At 51.5% G+C, this 23,358-nt stretch overlaps 1 protein-coding gene across 1 annotated transcript in view; it reads right to left on the reverse strand.

Annotated features, from left to right (window-relative positions):
- Positions 1-3,874: 3,874 nt before the first annotated feature.
- STK32B (serine/threonine kinase 32B) overlaps positions 3,875-23,358 on the reverse strand; it is a gene marked incomplete at its 3' end in the record, with an annotated part of 393,231 nt that continues 373,747 nt past the window's right edge. The window contains exons 8-12 of the mRNA XM_017864573.1: positions 17,932-18,048; positions 14,637-14,762; positions 8,090-8,221; positions 6,581-6,645; positions 3,875-4,044 (exon numbers count right to left, since the gene is read on the reverse strand). Of these exons, the coding sequence (XP_017720062.1) occupies positions 3,875-4,044; positions 6,581-6,645; positions 8,090-8,221; positions 14,637-14,762; positions 17,932-18,048 (610 nt within the window). The remainder of the gene's footprint in view (positions 4,045-6,580; positions 6,646-8,089; positions 8,222-14,636; positions 14,763-17,931; positions 18,049-23,358) is intronic.

Consider the following 23,358-nt stretch of genomic DNA (forward strand, 5'->3'; position numbering starts at 1 on the left):
TGGGCAACATGGCTTTTCAGAGGGGAGTCCAGAGTTCAAATGCAGAACTCTGCTTTTCCCCTCTTCCCAGCTAAGCATTCTTTCCACTGCCCCATTCTGGGCACTAATACCAGTTGATTTCTCCCTAGACTCAGAGGTGAGGCTGAGCTTTTCTGCCTCAGCTGGCTTAAGGGTGAGGTTTGCTGGGTCCTCCTTGGTGTGAGTGGGGGCACTGGAAGGACCTGCACTGGGGGCCTGATGGATGGGCAGTCACCAGGGGTCCTCAACACACACTCTGGCCCCTGCTCCCAGCACACGGCAGTATTGCATCTCTGGGCTTCCTTGTTGTTAAGTGAGGCCATGTGACTAGTCCCGGCCAGTGAGCATGAATGGAAGTACCGTGTGCTACCATCCGGCCGGAGCGTGTAATTCCCAATGACAAAACTCTCCAGAGGGCTCTTCCCTCTGTCACGATCACTGCCATATGGACTGGAGTGAGAAGCAGCGGGAAGATGTGGGAGCTGTACTCCCAGGTGACCTGCCATGGACATACAGCATGAACAAGGAACACACTTGGTTGTTGTACGTCACTGAAACTGTGCGTTTGTACCTGGTTATGGGCTCAGAGAGGGGATCTGGGGATCTAGATGCTAGTGGGTGGTGAATAATGGACTCTGTGCCATTCTGAGCCAGACTTCCCATCGGGACCTCTGGACTGTGTCTCTACACAGAAAATGAACCATTTGAGGGTTTTAAGCCATTTGAGAGGACACAATTCAATTCACAACACAGGGGTCTCAGGCAGAGAGTCTAAGGCTTTTTCATAAGAAGCCAGGGTGTGTGATAACAGCTAGATTAAGCAGCGAAAATCAACTTTAAGGACCCATAAGAGAAGTTACTAGTTGCCCCCGTGTGCTTATTTCAGAACACCTCACTGCTTGTATTCTGTATCTTACACGAGTTAGCCGTCCACTGTGGGGCTGCTACCTCCATGCCTGGGCAGCTGGCCCTCCCTGCAAGTTCTCCTTCCCGACACCCCCATCTATCTCTAGTTACTGTGTTCCACCTGCCCAGAGCTGGGAGCAGAGGGGCCAGGTGAGGAGACTCCCTGCCTTCTCTCTATTACCTTGTCCAGGCCTCAGCATCTGTTGTTCTCTATTCTTCATCTCCTGGACACCATGAATCCTACACTAGCAACTTTATTTTCCGAGTGGAGGTGAACTGCCATTATTTTGTCTTTCTAACATTGGGTTTAAACAGGAGCTGCCACCTTTTCATAGACCTTCCCTTCTAGGTCATAGCCACTGGTCTAAGGGAGGGCACCTGGTCCAGGCAGCACCAATCATAACCCTCCTCCAATGGCCAGATTTGATTTGCCCAGGGAATGGCACCTGGTCCAAGCTGGGCCAATCAGAGCCATTCCCTGGGATACTTGAATTTGAGGTCAGAAAAACTTTATTAAGCATTTGGGGAAAAGATATTAGAATTTTGATCTGAAAAGATCCCATGTGAAGAAATCTATACTTTCTGCCTCAAAGGACAGCATATACGTACAAATAATAGGTATTCATGAAAATAATGTTTGCAAAGCCGTTGATTCTTGAGATTGGCCGAGAAGAGCTAGAAAGAGGGTTCCACCAGCCATCAGACCTACATTCAGTTCTGGTTCTGCCACTGGATGGCTGTGAGACCTTAGTCAAATGACTATCAATGTCTCTGAACCTAACACTTCATGCACAAAATGGGGAGAAGAAAAAATAGTAATTCTGGGGGTGATTGTGCCCTGCCAGAGAACATTTGGCAATATCTGGAGACATATTTGGTTGTCACTCTGTGAAGGTGTTACTGGTATCTAGTGGGTAGAGGGCAGCGATTCTGCAGATATCCTGCAATGCACAGGGCGGCCCTCACAACCAATAACTGATGTCAACAGTCAATGCCAAGGTTAAGAAACCCTAGATTAAAGGAACATGATCGAAAACCATAAAGTCACATACAAATGATGATTGTTATTGGTATTAATAGTATTCTTTGGTGTAACAAATTCAATATTAGAGTTTTTACATGTGATATTTTCAAGGACTCCAAGGGTAGCTTTTATATGATTTTAAATCTGTTTTTGTTTCTCCAAGAGATAGCAAAGATAGAAAATGCCCCTTAAATTCCTTCCTCACCAGGAGCTTCTTATTCTGCAAAATGTTGTCAAATGCTATTGAAAAGACCTCTTGGAAAAATCAGCCCTGCTCAGATCTTTGGCCAAGAATAGGAGGACAGGCCCCCCAGTGCATTTTTCAACCCACTGGAAGTCTCAGCTACCAACGCCTTCAAAGCCCCGACCAGCCCTGGGAGCAGATGCTCCACCTGGCTCAGTGGCCTTTTGCCAGCTGAGACCATTAGCCAATAATAAGCTGCATTTCCAGAAAATTCGGCAGTGCTGATCTTAATTTTGTTCTCTGTTTAAAAACAAGCGTCCAGAGAGGTTAGCCCCATGGCACCTCCTCCTGTCCCCACGGTGGCCCCTGTGTGTCTGCTTCATGGCACACACACCGCACTGTTTGGTAATCCTCCCCGCTGCAGGCTATGGGCATTCTGAGCACACAGGTCCTGAAGACTCATTTCTGTGTGAGGCCCACTCCAGGATTATGACTTAGCTGTCAAATGACTGAATGAATTTGTCCTGCAGGGCTGACACAGTGGATGCCCTGCCCATGTCCTCTCAGCTCCCACTTGCTGCTTCATGCAGATGATGGTGTCTTTACCACAGTGGGAGTTGCAGGAACCGTCCCTCTGCCCGAGAGCTTTCTCTAGCTGAGGAAGCATACTTGGCCTATGCAAGAGGAAGTCAGCTGTGCAGGGAAGTGAAGGCCCCAGGAGCATCCTGCAGCCAGTAGACTTTTGCTAAAATCATGAATAGCAGGAATGTATCTTTAAGATAAATTCAATGTAGGAGTTGCAGATGAATACCTGAGGGCAAAGGAGCCAGAGCTGGGAGGGTTCGCAGCTTTAGACAGGGTCCTTGTGACTCAACTCAGAACCCCCTAGAGGATGCACCACTTAGACACCCTTGTCTCCTACAGAAGATTCCAAACTGTTAAGCATCAGAATGGCTTAGGATATATTCAAATGCAGATCCCCATGCTTATTCTCTCAGCTTCTGGTTGGGAAGGAATGGATTAGGGAGCTGTATTGGCTGTATTAGTGTCTCAGGGTGGCCATAACTAAGTACTACTAACTGGGTGGCTTTAAATGACAGAAATGTATTCCCCAGAGTTCTAGAGGCTAGAGGCTGAAATCAAGGTGTGGGCAGGGCTGGCTCCTTCTGAGGGCTCTGAGGGAGAATCCGCTCCAGTCCTTCCTCCCAGCTCTGGACGGCCACCAAAGCTGGGTGCTCATTGGCTCGTAGCTGCATCACTGCAATCTCCCCATGGCCTTCTCCCCATGCCTGCATCTCTTCTCTTGTCAGGACAGACACCAGTCATGCTGGATTAGGTGCCCACCCTACTCCAGTCTGACCTCATCTCCTTACATTTGCACCCACCCTGTTTCCAAATAAGGCCACATTCTGAAGTAGTGGGGCTTAGGGCTTTGATCCATCTTTTGAGGGACACCACGTAACCTGCAGCAGGTGCAGCATCTCTAGATGCTAACAGGCCCTCAGGCCATTCCGACTGCCTCCCTGGGACAGTGGCCTTCCTGTATGATGTGTGATTTATCTTTGCAGCCCCCACCATGCAAGGAGCCGGCAACCCCCTACACATTCTGCAGGAGCAGTCGGTGTCAGACTGATGGCTGGGTGCAGCATCTCTAGATGCTATCAGGCACCCAGGGAATTTTGATCATCCCCCTGTACTTTGGCACTCCTGCATGATGTGTGATTTATCTCTGCAGCCCCTACTATGCAGGGAGCCTGCACGTCCTGCAGGAGCAGTCAGCGTCAGGCTGAGGGCCAGGTCTGTGGAGATTGAAAGGAGGCAGAACTCCTGGGCACCAGGGACGTGGGCCAGGCGGAGCATGATGACAAGCACAGCTTGGTGCTTGGCTCCCACCAGCCCTCGACTCACCACACTGCTCAAGTGGGGAAGAAGGTGCTCAATTTAATTTTCCAGCTACTCAAGTGCCAGCACAGCAAGTGCCTCTAACATGGGATTCCAGACAGAAGTGGAGGATAAACAGGTCTCACTATTTTTTTGTTTGTTTGTTTAAAGGAAAAATGCTTGGTTTGGGGCAATCATGCATCATGAATCAGCTTCTCATAGGCATTTTTTACTGCTGAGAAACTGCAGCAGGGAGGGCTGTGGGTAGATGGAGCATGGCTCTCTTCCCACAAGATGAGGTGGAGATGGAGTCGGCTGATGCTCATATAGCATCTTGGGGGACACAGACAAGCCCTCTCACCTGGATAGCTTTATATGGCAGTAAGCCTGTATGCCTGCTGTGACAGGAAGCCTATCAGCCATCAGGGCCGTGGAGGAAGCACTTAGGTGAGCAAAGACAGGATGAAGAAGCAGAAATTGCAGCTCAGACCCCAGCCAACAGCTTCCCCCATGGCCATGCTCTCCCTGGCTCCCCATTGTCAGGAACACATGACTTCTCCCCTCTTTCTTTTTTGCCAACTCCTGTAAACTATGCCAGCCTCACTCTCACTTCCAATTCCCGATGACACATCTCAATGGTGTCCATAGGCCAACTGCATTTCCCTCATCAATTCACATTTCCATGTGAGAAAGAAAACATCTACTTGGTTGAAGCTCCTATACGGTGGGGTTTCTGCTAAAAGCAGCCAGACGCAACTCCTAAATGACACAGGGAAGGATGTCTCATTCTCATTTCCTTTTAAAAGGAAGAATCCAAACTGAAGCACGTTCTGGCACACAGCAAAAGGTGAAATGCGACTGCTGTCTGCTTGGGTTCCGCACAGCTTAGCTTTTTGCAGACTCACATTTGCCAGCAGCTGCTCTCATTGGACTCCATGGCCCATACACAGAGAATGAAGGCTGCCTGAGCCCAAGATCACCGATGCTCTTTGAGCAGAAGTTCCTGGGTCCGGGTTTGTAAGTCAGGGGGAAGGGCCACGAGTCTCAGAGCGGGAAGGACTGCAGGGAAATTGGGATAAGCTCCGAAACCACTCACGACGTCAGTCCCCACCTTCCCCAAGTCTGATGGGCTGTGGCTGCAAAGGCCCCTCCTGTGCTGTTGGCTGGAGCCAGGAGACCCCAGCATGTGGTCCCCTAGCAGGTGAGGCTTGCTGCCCAAGCCTGATGTCTGTGTCTGTGCTGATCTGGGCACCTACTGGCCTTCAGAGCTGTAGCCACCCAGTGAAAGGCTGCTGCCTCCTTTGTCTCCCCAGTGTCGACTGGGACTGGTGCCCTGTCCTGCCCACTGGCCCGTGGCTGGAATCCAAACACCCATCCCTGCCCCATCCCTCACCTCTCCCAACTCTCTAGGCTCTGGTAATCCAAGCCTCCTAACCAACTGCAGGGCCCTGTATCGGCCATGCCATCTTCCTACTCTTGTATACTGTTCCCACTCCTGGAATGCCACATCTTCCCCTACATGCGCCTTAGGACTCAGCTCAGCACGGCAACTAGAGAACTTCCCCAACCATCCAGGCTAAGCCAGGTGTCTGCTGTGATATGCACTGCCCTGGGCTGCCCTTGGCCTTACAACGTATCCCCTGTGCTGCTAGCATCTGCTGAAAGCCAAAACGGTTGAATACTGGGGATTGCATAAGGGCCAGCAATCAATGAATTTTTGAGTCAATGAATATCTGAATCTCCTGGAGAGCAGGAAGCATCGCTGATCTGCCTCTACCAACCCACAGCCTGGCTTAGTGTGGGTCAGATGGGGCTCATCGGCTGCCTCTGCTGGAGCCCCAGCTCTGACAAGTCAGCCACGGCCACACATCCCCTAGATATTATCATTGGCTGGAACGGAACCTGAGGTGTCTGCCTGCTTTGCGACCAGCCCCTTAAAGGGCAGTCCCACGGCCAGGGCACACCCCATCTAGCCCCTCCCAGACTCCCTGTGTCTCTTTTCCCATCCCAGGCTGCTAAGGTTCCAGCATCCCCCACCCACCTTACCCAAGTAAATATTAATAACAAGTCATTACCTTCCCGTGTTGACAACCCCTTCCATACCAGGTACTGTGGAACAACAGCCTCATTTAATTCTCACGGCCCCACGTGTTAAGGAGTGGAGACACTGTACTGATGCTGACGAGGAGGGTCAGGTCACTCTGCAGTGGCAGAGCCAGGACTTGGCCCCAGGCAACTTGACCCCAGGCTCTTACTCTTCACCACAGTGAGCCTGCCTTGCCGCCTGTGTTCCTGTGTGCCCGCTCAGGGCTGCTGCAGCCTCCCCACTCTCATGGGAGCTCCCAGAGACTGGCTCAGGCCACACAGCGAGGCAGGATTAGAACACAGCCCTGTCTAATTCAAAATCCAGGAGCTTCATCCCCACCAGGGCCCTGTGACTCACTCCAGTAATACCTTCCCTTTCATCGTCAAGGCTGGTTTGGGGGACAGGGACTGTGATTCTGCCAGGGGGACCCTGGGTCACTTAGGATGGGCTTTGCCCAAGGGGTACAGCATGAAGGACTTACTTCTCTCTGTTGAATATGATGAATTCCTTCCGGACAGTCTCCAAACACTGCTGCAGGTGTCCATTCTGTCAAAGAGCAGAGAGAGGTGACTAAATGACAAAGCATGTTCCAGGGAGACACAGTGACGGAGCATCAGAGGACAGCAGATTGATCTAGATGGAAACCTCAGATGCTTGGGACCGGCACAAGACAAGCTAAGTGTCTGGGGCTGGCCCTGACTGCATGGGTGGCTGTGTCTGAGGGTCGCCTGGTGGACAAAGATGCTTTTCTCCACGTTAAGCCATTAAATCCAACATAAAAGCCACGTTAGAATGGAATATGGGCTGAAATTCATGAGCTTATTTCCCTGACCGCTTAAGGACCACGTGAGAGGCATGGAAAACCAGAAATTCACAACCATCATGCCAGGGGCTCAACTTTTAATAGACTTTTATAGAGGAGAGGTTGTTGTGTGTTGAATTGTGTCCTCTGAAATGTATCCTGAGTCCCAACCCCCAAGTACTTATAAATGTGACCTTATTTGGAAATAGAACCGTTACAGATGTAATCCAGTTAAGATGAAGTCACAGTGAATTAGGTAGGTCCTAAGCCCAATGACTGGGGTCCTTATATGAAGGCCATATGAAGACACGTGGAGACAGAGAATAAGGCCATGCGGTGATGGAGGGAGAGACTGGAGTCATGCAGCTGTGAGCTAGCGAAGGACAAGGAGGCTGGCCGCCACTGGAAGCCTGGGGAGCCAAGGACGACCCCTCCCCTATAGCCTTTGGAGAGAGCCGGGCTCTGTGGAGACCCTGAGTTTGGACTTCTGGCCTCCAGAACTGTGAGAGAATACATGTGGGTTGTTATAAGCCACCCAGCTTATGGCAGCCCCAGGAAACGAATACAGAGGCCCACAGAGGCAAAGTCCCCAGGACCCACAAAAGTCATCGTGCAGCCCTAGGGGCCTCTGCGGTACAACATTTTTCTTTTTTTTCTTTTTGAGACGGAGTCTCGCTCTGTCCCCCAGGCTGGAGTGCAGCGGCGGGATCTCTACCCACTGCAAGCTCCGCCTCCTGGGTTCACGCCATTCTCCCGCCTCAGCCTCCCGAGTAGCTGGGACTACAGGTGCCCGCCACCGCACCCAGTTAAGTTTTGTATTTTAGTAGAGACGGGGTTTCACCGTGGTCTCGATCTCCTGACCTTGTGATCCGCCCGCCTCGGCCTCCCAAAGTGCTGGCATTACAGGCGTGAGCCACCGCGCCCGGACAACATTTTTCTCAAGGGTGCAGCGGGACCACTGGGTCCCTCCCTGTGCCTTAGAGCTACACAAGCTTCCTGTTCAAGGAATGTCAGGAGCGTGAATGCCTTCCTCCACTCTTTCCCCCTGCTTGTTTGATGGTAGCATTTTATTTACGGGAAAGTAAGGTAATTGGAAGGGAGGAGTGAAACATCCCCTTTGTGCTAAACAGTGGCCTGGCTCAGTCATTTCCCCATGAGCACAGGATTTCTCTCCCGTGAAGCACTCACCAGCGGGCAGCTGTCCTTGGCACTATCCCTGGATCTGTTCTTTGCCAACCGCTTCTTCTTTTTGTGAAGTGGCTTGGATTCTAGAATCATTTCTTCAAGCTCAAATGTGGGATCACAATTCAACCTCCCTTTCTAAAGGGGAGTAGAAAAGAAAACATGGTCTGTCTGCATGCCACCCATCACTGAATTTTCTTTTCATTCATTCAGTCATTCATTCATTCAACAAGTAATGATGAACTACCCCTGTGGGATACACGGGTGACCTTTGCTTCTGTTTTTGATAAGCAGCAACATGTTCTCACTGTATACATCATTTATTTACACACATGGCCCCCCTGGGGCAACCCCACTCCTGTTAACAGCTAGGTATTTCCTTAGGCCCCTTTCTATGCCTGTTTTTCATGCTAGGTTGAGTTCAGTTTTCGCATCTGATTTTTTCACTTATTATTTTATCCTATGCACATTGTCCTGTCATGACTATCTTTTTTAGAAAAATCATTCTAAATAACTTAAGAATACAATTTCAGCTCAAAATCTGCCCAACTTCCTGCCCTGGTTCCCTGCTCCCCCCGGGGAGCTACAGTCAGCTGACCCTCAGGCCCGGCCCTGCTCCTGGCCAGGGGCTCCTCCCGCTGTGGTCAGGAGGAATTTAGGTCTCCCTGACTTCTGGGCCTTGGACCCAGATTCCTGGTAGCCACTTTCATTCCTGAGCTGTAGCCCAGATGACGGCCGCAGGTGCCGGTCCCCAAAGGCAATGCAGCCCGGTGGCTATGACAGCAGCTCTGGAGCTGCACAGGGAAAAATCCCAGTTCTGCTACTTCCTGACCTTGTAAGTTTCATGACTTCCTTGGGACTCCGTTCATTATCTGTAAAGTTTGGGTGACAAAAATTCCCATATAGGGAATTAATAATATAATAAAGTACTTCAATTAGGGCCAGGCATGAAGCAAGCTCTCCCTACAGTGGTGGTCCCTGGGCCTGTTAGGAGCTGGGCCTGCTGTGACTTGGCCAAGAAGGAGAGAGGCGAGGCACAGCCTTGGGGTCAGCCAGCCTTGCCACTGGGCCCTGTGTCCTCTCCTTTTACCTGAGTGACGCTGAGGGAGACTTGTAACATCTCGCTGCCTCAGTTTCCTCATCATTGTGAAATATGGCAGGCTCAGAGGTTGTTGAGGGATCAGATGAGAAGAGTTTGCTAAGCTTCCAGAACAGTGGCTGCTTGACCACGGAGGCCCTTCCACAACTGCCCATTCCCTCTGCTTCTCTGCTGTCCCCTCACCTCCCTAGGATTCCTGGCCTTGAACCCAATTTACAAGAAAGGGTCTCGCTACCTAAGGCTGAACTTGCCTTGGCCACGCTGCCTAATCCGCTTGATTAGGCAGTCAGTGCCTTTGCCATGACCTGGGGGCAGGAGGAAGACAGGGACTTTGCAGACACAACTGAGGAAAGTCCTGGCTTCCCTAACTCCCAGGAACTCCCTAAACCTCTGTGGGCCTCAGTTTTCACATTGTAAGATCAGGGCACTACTGCAAGTTTGTGAGGCTGACATGAGAAAATGCAAGAAAAGCTCCTAGCCCAGCCCCTGCCACACAGTAGGTGCCCAGTAAATGTTACCGTTGTTGTCACTGTGTCATTCGTGGGCTGATGGAGTGGAGTCCTATGTCCTTTGCCACTTGCTTTCCCAGGTCTAGAGGCCGGGCCTCATCCTTTCTGTTGTGACCTGCTGTGGGCCCTCCGTGGGTTCGCAGTGCCAGTGGCCTCTCCCTTCCCCTGCCTGGCACTGGGCTTTGCCCATCATCACCAACTCCTGGAATTCAACTATAATCCCCTTCCCTGATTTCACACATCTGTCCTCCAGAAGTTGCCCTCCCCTAAAGAGCAAGTTGAATTTCAGGCCCAGGTCTCTCCACACCTGTTTTACCTGCCATTCATTCATTCATTCATTCATTCATTCATTCATAAAAATGCAGGCTCTGCCCTGTTTTGCCTGCCACTCATTGATTCATTCATAAAAATGCAGACTCTGGATGTAGACCATCTGAATTCAAGCTCTGTCAATTTCTCACTGGGAAATCTTGGGCAGGTTGCCTAACCTTGCTGAGATTGCCATTAACAGGATCCACTTCCCAGGACTGGTGTGAAGCTGACACGAGATAAGGCGCACAGAGTTATCAGGACAATGCCAGGTACACAGAACATGCTCAGTCCTGTAGGTCATCATCATTCGTTCACTCACATGACAAGCACACACTTAGGCCTTCTAGTGCCTTTGATCGTCACCCATTGTTCTGGGGGCTGGCTCAGGCAGACGCCAGCCAACACTCCGGGGCCCCCACCCTCCGAAGCTCCCAGCAGGATGGCAGGCGCACTGTGACAGAGTGTTCTGACCACTGATGTATCCCTAGACACCCGTGCAGACGGTTTCGGGAGAGGCTGAGGCCTGCTCTGTGCAGGGAGGTGGTGGCGCTGGCTGGGAATGCTGCAGAGGAGACCAAGCTTGGGCTTGTCTTTCACTCAGAAGGTGACATAATTTGCATGTCCCCTGCAAAATCTTATGCTGAGATGTAATTCCCAGTTTGGGAGGTGTTTGGTTCACGGGGATGGATCCCTCATGGCTTGGTGCTGTCCTCACAATAGTGAGGGAGCTCTTGTGAGAGATCTGGCAGTTTAAGAATGTGTGGCACCCCCCCACTCCCACTGCTGTTCCTGCTCCTGCCATGTGACACACCTGCTCTTGCTTCACCTTCCGCCCTGACTGGAAGCTCCCTGATGTCTCCCCAGAAGCAAAGCAGATGCAGGCACCATGCTTCCTGTACGGCCTGCAGGACTGTAAGCCAATTAAGCCTCTCTTCTTTATAAATTACCAAACCTCAGTTATTCCTTTATAGCAATGCAAGAATGGCCTAATACAGACAGAAGGCTTCTGCTGAGACTGGCAAATGGGCCAGTCCTTGCTTTGTGCTGTCTTGAAGGAGGGGTAGGAGACTGCCTTGTGGACAAGGAGAGGAAGGGATTGCCAGAAGAGGAAGTGGCCTGTGCAAGGTTCCAGCTAGAAGACAGCATAGCCAGAGGGAGGCTATGGGCCTGTGGGCGGGGCTGAGGCTCACGGCCCTGTAGGTGAGCATGTGGTGAGGGGCTTGCATGTCTGTGTGTGTTTGTACGGGAGTGTGCATGTGTGTGAGGGTATGTGTGGGTGAGTGTATATGTGAATGCATGTATTTGTGTAGGGTATGTATGTGTGTGAGACTGTGTGTGGGGGCAAGTGTGCATGTGTGCGTGGGAAATGAGTGTGCGTGTGTTTGTCTATGTATGAGTGTGACTGTGAGTGTGCAACAGTCTGTGGGTGTGTGCAGGAAAGGGGCTGAGGAGGAGCAGCAGGCCACGGGGCTGCAAAGGCAGGCACCTGCCAACAGGCGCGGGCACACAATATGGCAAAGCCAAAGGCTGGCCCTGGGTGCCCTCCAGGGCATCCCAGCACACAGCCTCGGGGAAGGCTCAGACACCACGCAAGGAAGCGTTAATCAGGCAATTTGTGCCTCATGTGCAGGACTGCATCGAGATTCCTGGCCTTCGTCAATCTCGCTCTGAGTTTGGTAGATCAGAGCCCATGGAGAAGGCGGGGATATTTCTCTGGGCTGTCCAAACCCTGCATTCAGAAGGTAGTCAGCCAAGGGAACACGCTCAGAGCTGAGGCTTTGGAAGCCTCTGGGCACTACTCCCCAGGCTCTGCGAGGGTCCTGGTTTCTCATCTGATCTGTGAAGAATTGGGGTGCAGCCGCCTGAGGTCACAGAGATGGCAGAAGAGACCCAAACTTTTACTCCTGGTTCAGTGGGGCCTGCTGGTCTCCTTCCGAGGGCTCTGCCCCCTGGTTTATTTTCTGTCTTTGTAGGCTTATTGGCTTATGGCTCCACAAAACCCTAGTCCTGTGGTTGTCAACTGGGGACAACTTTATCCGCAGGGGATGCTTGGCAATGTCTGGAGACATTTTTGGTGGTCACAACAGAAGGGATGCTACTGGCATCTCATGAGTACAGTCCTGGGGTGCAGCTAAACACCCTGCAGGGCACAGGACAGTCCCCCATCCCAAAGAATGATCCTTCCCCAAAGGTCATCCATAGTGAGGGCTGCCCACTGTTATCTGTAAGCTCCCTGGCAGCTGGCCCTGGGGGTGTTTTCTTCCCAGGGGTTCAGCTCCTGTGCAGGACAGCGTTGGTGGGTGTAGGTGCTCGGCGGACACAGAATGGTGACAGTGAGGTCTGCGCTTTCACACATAGCTGCCTTTCTCATTGGCCAGCAGAATAGGGTGGGAAATGGGATGGAGACTGCCTGTTCCCAGCATGGAGCCATTGCCCCCGCAGCTGCCCCTCCTGGCCCCAAGGCACACCTGCCGACCCACAGACACCCACAGACACACAGGCACACAGACACAAAAACACAGGCACACACACACACACACACACACAGATGTACAGGCACACACAGACCTATAGGCACACACACACACACACACAGGTACACGGACACATACAGACATACAGACACACAGACACACAAGCAGGTACACACACAGACATAATAGGTACACACAGACACACAGATACACACACAGATACAAAAACACAGGCACACACACACACACACAGATGCACAGGCACACACACAGACACTTCCACACATACCCTCACAGCTCACACAGAGCTCCCAGTTGGCCAAGTGAAACCCTAAAACAATTATATTGGGAGAACAGTGGAGGGCTCTACCCAAACAGCCACTCTATGCTAAGCCTGCCCTGGACACTTTGTCCCCATGGCCTGTTTCCCACAGCAGTCCGAGGGGTATCTGAAGAGCCAGGGAGCTTTCTGGACTCAGAGGCAGCACCACGCCCACCCTGGGGTCAAGGAAGCCTTCCAGCCGGGCAGAGTCCCTAAGGCCAGGCAGGTCTGGGCAGGTAGAAGGAGGTCCAGGCAGTGGGAACAGCACATGGCCAGGCCTGGAAGACAGGGATGCAGCACTGTGCGACCTGCCGTTACATAGCCTGTCTGGAGCCCGGCCTGGGAGGGAAGTGGGGAGAAAGGTGGGCTCAGGGGAGAGCAGGGCCAGCCCTGGACCAGGCGGACTGGCGAAGCAGGTGAAGATGCAGCGCTGCTTACAGGCAGAGGACAGGAACAGACTAGCATCAGCCAGGCTTGGCTTGGGTTGGATTTAGTGGTGAACACTGGGCAGGCTGTGGGGAGAGTCTGTGTTCAGAAATGTGTGTGTGTGCTGCTACCACGGTTTGTGAAAAGGGTCTGGAAGCCTGGAACTCTTGGAGAAACTGATGTGGGGAAACATTATTTTTGCACCAAAAGGAGTGGCAGAAGTCTTTAAAATAATATGACAGGAAACACCAGCCGGGAACGTCTGAGGCTCCCCAGGAACCAGCCTCGTGGGCCCAAGAAATCTCTTGCCTTCCAGGCTGGAGTCTTCACCTCCATTCACATCATACGGGGCTGGAACAGGCAACGACAAAGAGCACATGTTGTGATCTCTTTCCTGCTCACACCACTGCCACCAGGCAGGGCAAGGACAGGTGAGCGGGGGCAGGGGGGTGTGCTCTCCTTGGTCACAGAGGGCAGAGGTGGCTGAACCAGAATGTCGCCCAGGATTTCTGCCCCAATTGTCACTATTCCTCAGGTGCTCTCTGCAATTCCCTCCAGGAGAAATGCAACTGCCCAGCAGGAAGGGACCACAGGAGGCTTCCAGGCAGGTCCAAACGTTCAGCATCTCTCCTGGGGACCCAGGAGCCTGCAGCTCCTGCCAGAATCCTCCTTTAAAATGTAAATCCACTGCTTTCACCTCCCTGCCTTAAACACTCCAGTTTCCAGGGGACAAGACCTAAAACCTTCACCGTGGCCTCTGGAAGCCTTTTTGGTGTGGCATGTGTTCCCTCCTGGTCCCATTTCCTATTATTTTCCCTCTGGTTTATTCCCTTAAATGCTATAAAGTTGTTCTTTGAAACCCAGGCTTTCTGCTGCCTTCAAGAGTGTGACCTTGACAATCCCTTTGCCTGGAGGGCTCAATGCCCATCCCTGCAGTCCTGGTTCCCTCACTTCACCTCTAGGTCCTGCCGACTCTCCCTAAAAGAAGTCCCTGCCTGTGCCCCTTCCATCCCACCTCTCCCTCTTCCGAGCTTGTGCAACAAGTGCAGACTGCCCTGTCGGGGTAGGTCATCGCCTGTCTTCCTGTACTTGGCAGTCAGCTCTGTGGAGGCAGAAGAGCAGATCAGCCTGCTACCCCCACACCTGGACCTGAGCACATGGAGCTGGGATTCAGTGACAGAGAGAAGGCTTGGCACCCCCCAAGGACCTACCACAAGGAGGGAACCTGCATGGCTGGGACCCTGGAAATCAGGCCCAAGTTCACCCCGAATTCCAGCAAGACATAAGCCCTTGGTGCTCAGGTAGCCGTGGCCAGCAGAGGGCTCACTGGCCAGCTGCCAAAGTCTTGCTTTGCACCAAGGCGGGGACCCTGCAGAGGGGTGGCATGACATCAGATGGGACTTCCACTCACATTGGGCACAAAGCCGGGCATCAGTGCCTTCTCGAACACCGCGTCCCAGTTCATGTCAGCCAAGTAGGGCACGCTCTGAATGTCACGAAGGCTGGACAGGCGGCTCTCAGGATCCTTGGTCAGGAGCTGCAGTCAGAGGACAAATGAGCTTCCGTGAACTGGGCATCCCTCAAGGGTAGCGGGGACTCTGAAGGATGGGGTCTCATGGCAATTAATGCGCCTCTGCTCTTCATGCCCTATTGATGTCATGCCCTGTCTGGGTCACTGTTGTTGGAAGTGCCATCTACACTCATCTCTTTATAGCCAGGGAGAAACTGAGAGGTCAGGCTGCTTCTGTGAGGTCACCCAGTGAGGGGCTGTTGGGGCAGGGACCAGACTTTCAGCCGTGTGTTCCTTTCTGGGAATGGAGCCTGTAACAGGCTGCCTCTCTGATGTCTGCAGAAACATCCAATTACAAATAGAAAGAATTAGTTGCCTCATACCAGGATTTCCAACTTGGTAATGGGAGGCACCAAGTTGTAATAAAATTTATCCCTGGACAGCTACGAGGTGACCTCTGTGACCTAATGAAGTGACCTCATTTGTAGCCAAGGAGACACTTTTTAGCTTCTCTTCTAATTGAGTTTCAGCTAATAAGGAGTGACGCAGGATAAGAACAGCCAAAGACTACGACCTGGCATCCCAGTAGGGCTCCCAACTTGCCGAAACCCTGCAGCTTATCTATTGAAAAAGCGCAGGGGGCCAGGAATGAAAAGACAGAGGCCTGGCCCTGGGACTGCCATTTAACAGCTGTGACCTTGGGCGAGCTGCTGTTACTTGCCTCACTGCCTCCCCTGAAAGCAGGGGAAATAATGGAGACTCCTCCACTTCCAGCTCATGGTAGGACGAGACCAAATGGGACTGGTAAGGACCTGGCACATACTTAGAAAGGGGCGGGCACAGCAGTGTCCACAGGTGGAGCTGGAAGTCAGAGCCCCCTGCCAGTTCACACACACCTGTCACTGCAGAAATCTCCCAGCTATGCCCATTGAGTGGCTGGAGTCACAGTCCACAGGGAGAGCTAGCAGGGGTTGCATCTGCTGATCATGGCTGCCACTCTTTAGGGACTGTCCCAAAACAATGGGTGCCAACTTAAGCAGGTTCCACTTCAATGCCATCTGGAAGTTCACTGTTCAGGGTGGCTGTTCTGAAAACATGCTGATGCCGAGACCCGAGGGCCAGATTCTGAGCCACTTGGGTGGGCTGGAAGGTGCAGGCATTGGTGGTACGTAAGGCTTCCACATGGTTCTAAAGAGCAGTCAGGGTTAAGAGACACTGACTTATAAGAACCAGGTGATGGGATGTGAGGGCGACCTGGCTGTGACACCTGCCATGCCACTGATTTCCAGGATTGATTTGGCTGATCTGGCTGGCTACGCAGGTGTGCCCTTGCTCTCTCATGGCTCCATGTGCGTCCTTCCGAAAGCTGTGCACTCGGCCAAAGACGGCCATCCCCAACAGAGGAGGACCGGTCTTCAGTCAAGGGTATATGAGTAGCTGTGCTCCCCTGCTACAGCCTCCAAACAAGCTCTCAAGAAGTAGGTGGCAGATTTCCTTTAAAGTAATTTAACTGATTAGTAATTCAACAAGCCATTATAGCCATGTAGGGATTAAAAGCTGGGACCTGGAGTTAGGAGGGCTTGGATTAAAATCCTACTTCTGCCTTTTAATAGCTCTGTGGCATTGATTGAATGGTTTTGCTTTCTTATGCCTTGGCTTTCTCATCTCTGGTACTGGGATAATGCCATTCCCTCTGCTCACAGGGCTTGAGAGGGGTAAGGGAGAAGAGCTGTCACATGGCCTAGAACACAGGACCCTCAACAGTGCTGGCTGCTGTTGTCATCACTGCTTTGAAAACAACTGGGTGCCAACCTCATGCAAGACTCAGCTCCATGCATCATGGAGGATGTGAAGGGAGCTTTGAAGGCAGGGCACCAAGATCTCCTGCCCATGCTGGACTGGAGTGCGCACCAGAACCACCTGGAGAGCTCATGGAGACACAGACAGTGGGGCCCACCTCCGGCGTCTGATTCAGGTCTGGGTGGAGCCTGAGGATATGCGTTCCTGCAGGCTCCCACATGACGCTGATGCTGGCTGGTCCTAGGCCCATACCTTGAAAACCACTGCTTTATTCTAATAGCAACAGTTCCTGCAGAAAGTCAAGGAGATTCCTTGATTCCTTGATTCCTTCCTTCCTTCCTTCCTTCCTTCCTTCCTTCCTTCCTTCCTTCCTTCCTTCCTCCCTCCCTCCCTCCCTCCCTTTCCTTCCTCTTTCCTCCTTCTCTCCTTCTCTTTCTCTCTTTCTTTCTTACCTTTTTTTTTTTTTTCAGTTACCCAGGCTGAAATGCAATGGTGTGATCTCAGCTCACCACAACCTCCGCCTCCCATGTTCAAGTGATTGTCCTACCTCAGCCTCCCGAGTAGCTGGGATTACAGGCATGCACCACCACGCCTGACTAATTTTGTATTTTTAGTAGAGACAGGGTTTCTCCATGTTGGTCAGGCTGGTCTCAAACTCCTGACCTCAGGTGATCCACCCATCTTGGCCTCCCAAAGTGCTGGGATTACAGGTTTGAGCCACCACGCCCGGCCGAGATGTCCAATTTCTTAAAGGTCATTGAGTGAAAAGACCATGTACAGCAGATTTTAAAAACCCACATGCAGGCCAGGCGTGGTGGCTCACGCCTGTATTCCCAGCACTTTGGGAGGCCGAGGCGGGTGGATCACATGGTCAGAAGATCGAGACCATCCTGGCTAACATTGTGAAACCCCATCTCTACTAAAAATACAAAAAATTAGCTGGGCGTGGTGGTGGGTGCCTGTAGACCCAGCTACTTAGGAGGCTGAGGCAGGAGAATGGCATGAATCTGGAAGGTGGCGCTTGTAGCGAGCTGAGATCGCACCACTGCACTCCAGCCTGGGTGACAGAGCAAGACTCCGTCAAAAAAAAAAAAAAAAAAAAAAAAAAAAAAAAAAAAAAAAAAAAAACCACATGCATTAAGTATTTCTGTTTATTAGGAGCTCGTAGCAGAGTGACAAGAGCTGTCACAGTTGCCACTGTCCTCCGAGGTGTGCTGATCTGCAAGCACCCCCATAACAGTGCTTATTCCAAGGCATTTGGCATTTGGGCACAGCTGATTTGATCATTTCTACCCCTGATATGCCATTTGTATTCTCACCCCTTCGTGTGCTGATATGGCTGTTTCTACACTCACTGTAGCTCCCTGGTGGGGCAGGCTGGCAGCTGCCCCCTTACCTTCCTCAGCAGGGCCACCATCCCCTTGCACCACGTGGAGGAGTAGTGGACACGCTCCACCTTGAACATGTTGAGGATTTCATCGATGGGTGTGGCCGAGTGGATTTCGTAGGGCCTCTGCAACCAAAGGACAACAGCCAGAATCAGAGAGAGGGCCATCAGAAGGCACCATCCACACACTTTAAGACTGTGTGATTATGAGGGACGGTTTATTCTTCCTCTTCAAGTAAGAGTGGGTGCTTCTCTTTCACGGCAGAGCAGGTGGCCTGAACCCATGTGCCAACAGTAACCAGGCCCAGGGGCCAGTGCAGGACCCGGCAGGTGGGTGCTGCTCCTGTGGCCACAGGAGGTTAGGGGTGGCTCACTGAGGTCACACAGCCCATAAATACCAGAGGCAGGATTCACTCTCAGCAGCTTAACACCAGAGTCCCTGCCTGCTCTAGTCACGGGCTTGGGGCACCCAGGGACACCCCCAGTCATAGCCCCCACCTGCTACTGGGCCTTGGCCGCCACTTTCCCTGTCCTGGCTGAACTGGCCCATGGGGTGGGCAGAGCTGAGATGGCCAGTGTCTGGGTGTGGTTGGGCTGAGAGATGGGAGGACTCCAGCCTTGTCCCCTGCCTTCTCGCCTGCCCTCCCCTCCTCACGATGAGGACGTGTAAGCTCTGCTCTCCCCCAATTTCCAAACTTGGTAGAAAATGAAGCCTCCTGACCATGTTTTCTCAACATTGCTGTGTGCAGTTTCTTGCTTCTAAGCCCCCCTCAAAGCTCGGGCAGACTTTCTTGACTGTGACCCTGGGGACAAGGTTTGGAGTGCTTCTGAGCAGCAGTGCACTCCCGGCCCCGCTCCCCTGCCCCGACCCCATGAATGTCTCTCCTGGAGCCTCTCCAGCTGAACTGCGCTCCAAGATGTTTTCAGGTTGGTATCATGGCCACATGTCTTGGGATTACAAAAGCAACAATTTCCCTGGCATGTGTGGTGGTGCAACAAACTGGTCCTGGAGAAATCTGAGCCATGAATCCGCAATTAACCCATATAAAGTTGATTGCCATTAATATGTGCCAATACAATTATTACTGTCTGTCTCCTCCACGAAGCTGTGGGCTGCTCAAAGGGGGAATTTGACCACGCTCATTTCTGTGTCCTCAGGACCCCAGTAGTGTCTGCCATCGAGCAGAGTCCCAGAGCACGGCGACGGTGAACGTCTCAGTCCCTCCGCAGGTGCTGAGCGAACACTAACCCTGAGTCAGACACCATACTGGGATTCCACTGCCACCTTGGTCCCTGGGTTCGGGGTTGCCAGGTACACACTGTGACAAAGCAATCACTTGTACTGGCTGCACTTTGAGTTCTTGCTTCAGAAAAGTTCCAAGAAGAAGCCCAGCCCTGCAAACTGGTAGGATCCGGAGATGCCTGAGTTGGAAACTAACTCCCCTTATCACCATACTGAAAACCCCACCCAGGGAGGAGCTGATTTCCTATGCATGTGGCGTATTTAGAAGCATGATCTACTTGCATCGACCTCACTGGTCACCCTCCCAGGTTGTGGTCATTGGATTGTCACCCACCATGTGATCAAGCTCATACATTGTGTGGGTAACACCGTGGCACTTAAGGCTCTGGCTCCAGCCTCATGGAACCGCAATTCCCACAGGGCTGCTACAGATAGAGGGCGCCAGCCCAAAGGGGCTTGGGGTCCTGATCCCTGGGAGGGCTACAGTTTCCTGGAGTGAAGGGACACCTTTATCTTTACCAAACAGGGGGACCTGGAGAAGATGTTGGCCCTGAGGGGTGTGCCTGTGCCCGCTCAGATGTGCACACCCAGAAAGGAGCTTTTTTTCCCTGACTTTTTAGCCTTCTCTCTTATCTGTTAATTGAATGAGGGCCTGTCCATTTCACTGTATAATAGGCAGAGCAAAACCAAAACCCGTGGGCTCTCTAGAAAGGCGAATTAACTGGATACAATAACATTTTAAAATCTTTCTTCAATTTTAAAAAATCCAATGGGAAGTGGTGACTTCCATGAATGAGCATTTTCTGCCCACCACTGCGTGTGAGACCCCTTCGCACTTCGCCAGAAACAACTACCATAGTTAGAATGATGACAGCCAACCTTAACTGAAAATGCCCCTTAGAATCTGTATGAACTGGTGACTGTTAACATGACCACTTCACAGAAGACAAAACCGAGGCACTATATCCTGGAGCTGGGCACCGAGGTGAAAGGCCAGGCAGTGTGAATGGCCAAGGCTCGACTCTGACCACTGCTGTTACAAGGGAAATTGTGTCCCCCACATTCATATGCTGAAGTCCTAGCCCCCAGGACCTCAGAATGTGACCTTGTTTGGACATAGGCTCTTTATAGAAGTAATCCAATTGAGTCATTAGAGTCAGTCCTAATTCAACAAGACCTGAGTCCTTATGAAAGGGGGACTTTAAGGCACAGAAAGACGCACGGAGGAAAGACGATGTGAAGAAAACAGCCATCCACGAGCCAAGGAGAGAGGCCTGGAACAGGTCCTTCCCTCAGCCTCAGGAGGAACAAACCCTGCCAACCACTTCGTCTCAGACTCCTGGCCTTCAAAACTGTGAGAGAATAATTTTTGTTTAAGCCACCCAGTGTGTGGATCTTAGTCATGGCCATCACAGCTAATGAACAGCAGCTCTCACCGTCCACACACAGAGCTCTCACTGGAGGTGGCTGACTTTGACTCTGCTCCTGTGATGAGCTGGTGCCCTCTGTACACGGCGCCTGGCGTGAGTAGGACAGACATGGTCCCTCCCGCACTGAGCTCACTGTCTTGGAGAGAGATGGGCAGTAAAGAGAGGTCGGGGGTGGAATCAGTGCTGGGGAGGGAATCTACGGGGCTGCTGGGCACGTTTAGGGAAGGGGAGCTCTCTATAATCTCCACAGGGACAGGGGCAGGAGACCCAGAGCTCAGGGCCACCACTGGGAGATGAGCTGGGGCTGAGTTCAGTTTTGGACTTTTTTTTTTTTTTTTGAGATGGAGTTTCACTCTTGTTGCCTAGGCTGGAGTGCAATGGTGCGATCTCGGCTCACTGCAACCTCCACCCCGGGTTCAAGAGATCCTCCTGCCTCAGCCTGCTGAGTAGCTGGGATTACAGGCATGTGCCACCATGCCCTGCTAATTTTTTTAACTTTTAGGAGAGACCAGGTTTCACCATGTTGGCCAGGCTGGTCTCGAACTCCTCACCCCAGGTGATCTGCCCGCCTCAGCTTCCCAGAGTGTTGGGATTACAGACGTGAGCCACTGCACCCGGCCATTTTGGACTATTTAGAATTGCTCCTTCCTGTCTTTTTTACCTTTCAATAAACAGTTCTGCCCAAAACAGTCCCACCCCTACCCTGAAAACCCAGCTGTTGGAGGTGCGAAGACTCCGGACAACGATGCAGCACTTCGTCCCTCATTTCAAACTTCAGGAAACTGAGGCTGGCAGATGAAAAGAGACTTTCCCAATGTCCTTGATTCTCATCCCCTGGTCTTTCTGCAGTGCCACCAGAGACCGAGGATCCAAACACCCAACTTGAACACCAGCCAGAAACAAATGTAAATGTTTTCTCATCATTTACATTTCATTTCCTATTTCCTTCTTGGTCACTCCAAGGTGCTCATCAATTCTGCTGTTCCACTGGACCTCCACGTGAGCTTCTCTCTCTCTCTCTCTCTCTCTGTCTCTTTCTCCCTAATCTCTGTAATTCTCTCTCCTTCTAGAGGCAACCAGACCAATTACAAAAACCATGATGATAATAATAACTCTGATGTGCCAGGAAGCCAGTGCAGGACATACATTTAGAAATGAGTTTGGAACATCATGACTAAAACAAGTTCCACAGCTCTAGGCACCAGGTTCAGCCCTCATCTGTTTGGGTGGTTGTAGAGAAACGTAGGTTCTTTCATAAGAAGATTCGCAAATATTAAGATCAATATCCTGTCTGCTGGTACTGATGCTGAGTTCTCACTCGCTGGCCTTAGGATGTGTTGAGTCAGAACACCAGCTGGTAGTTACAAGGTAAAGTAATTCCATGTACTGCTGGTAAAAGCAATTTTAGCAGTGGGACATTAGATATACTTATTACGGAGTGCGGGTGTGTCTCTATTCCAGGAAACTCAGTTTCAAAAAACAAAATGCCAATTTACCAAAAAAATAGAAGACAGAGGAAAAGAATTGCCGGATGTTTGTCATTTTAACTGTTAAAGTTGAGCTGGGCCTTGGAGACCATCTAACCCAATGTTTTTTTTCCCCAAAATCTTTTTATTCAAAATCCCAAACACGGAACAGATGACAGTGAAGAACAGTTTCTTAGGTAATTTAAACCTCCAAAGTCCAGAGAAACACTTTCCCTGCCTCTGGAACTGTCGGATCATCTCTGCAGGGTCCTAGAGTGTAGGAAACACAGCTTGAAAACACTGAAAAATTCAGTGGTCCTTCCTCCTCCTTTGAATGGAGATCACAGACTCCATTACCTCCCGGGCTTGTGACTCCTGGCACAGTGCTCTACTGGCCTCCTTGGTGAGGTTACATGGTCCTGTTTCTCCAGGTTCAGCCCACCCACCCCTTGCACATCCATCGGTACTCAGTGCTGCACTCTCACCTCTAGGGGGAGCTCTGGGTACCCTCCCTCGACTCGCTGGCCTCTCTGTACCTTCAACCTTCTCTATCCACCCATTCCTAAGGAGAAGTGCTGACTGGGGTCAAAGGCAAGGGTAACACCAGGTCAGGGAGTGAGCAAAGAGGGCAAAGTCCTCATGTCCCCATGGAGTGGGCACCAAGAAGCACAGAATGTGGATGGGAACCCATCCCTGCTCATGAAGCCCACAGGCCTTACATGCTAATGGTCAGCAAGCAGGTGTGATCCAGCCTCTGCTCTCGGTGCCTGTCTCTAGTGCTTGAAGGGTGTTAAAGTGGGAAGGATGCAGGTTTTCCAGCAGGTTCTCCCAGGGTAGAAGTCCTAGGGAGACGTGAAAGGGGCGAGTGGTCCTTGAAAGCCCACTCCATGGGGGTGCAATGCAATGTGCTAATGGCCTTACACGCAGGATCCCACTTAGTCCTCCTGGTTGTTCTATGGCTGTGGTTCTCAATCAGGGACAACTGTCCCCCAGGGGATATTTGGCAATGTTTGGAGTCATTTTGGGTTGTCATAACTGGGTGGGGAGTTCTGCTGGCATCTGATGGGTGGAGGCCAGTGATATTACTGAACATCCTAACAATGCACAGGACAGCCCCGCACCACAAAGAATTATCTGGCCTCAAATGTCCATAGTGCCAAGGTGGAGAAACCTGTGCCATGTACTACTATTAGTACATGTATATGTACTAATATTCTCCCCATTTTATAGATAAGAAACAGGCTCACTGAAGATTACTAACAGTCTAGGTGGCAAAGTCAGGATTTGAACCCAGACA

The sequence above is a fragment of the Rhinopithecus bieti genome, unplaced genomic scaffold (assembly GCF_001698545.2).
Source record: "Rhinopithecus bieti isolate Rb0 unplaced genomic scaffold, ASM169854v2 scaffold_75975, whole genome shotgun sequence".
Lineage (NCBI taxonomy): Eukaryota > Metazoa > Chordata > Mammalia > Primates > Cercopithecidae > Rhinopithecus > Rhinopithecus bieti.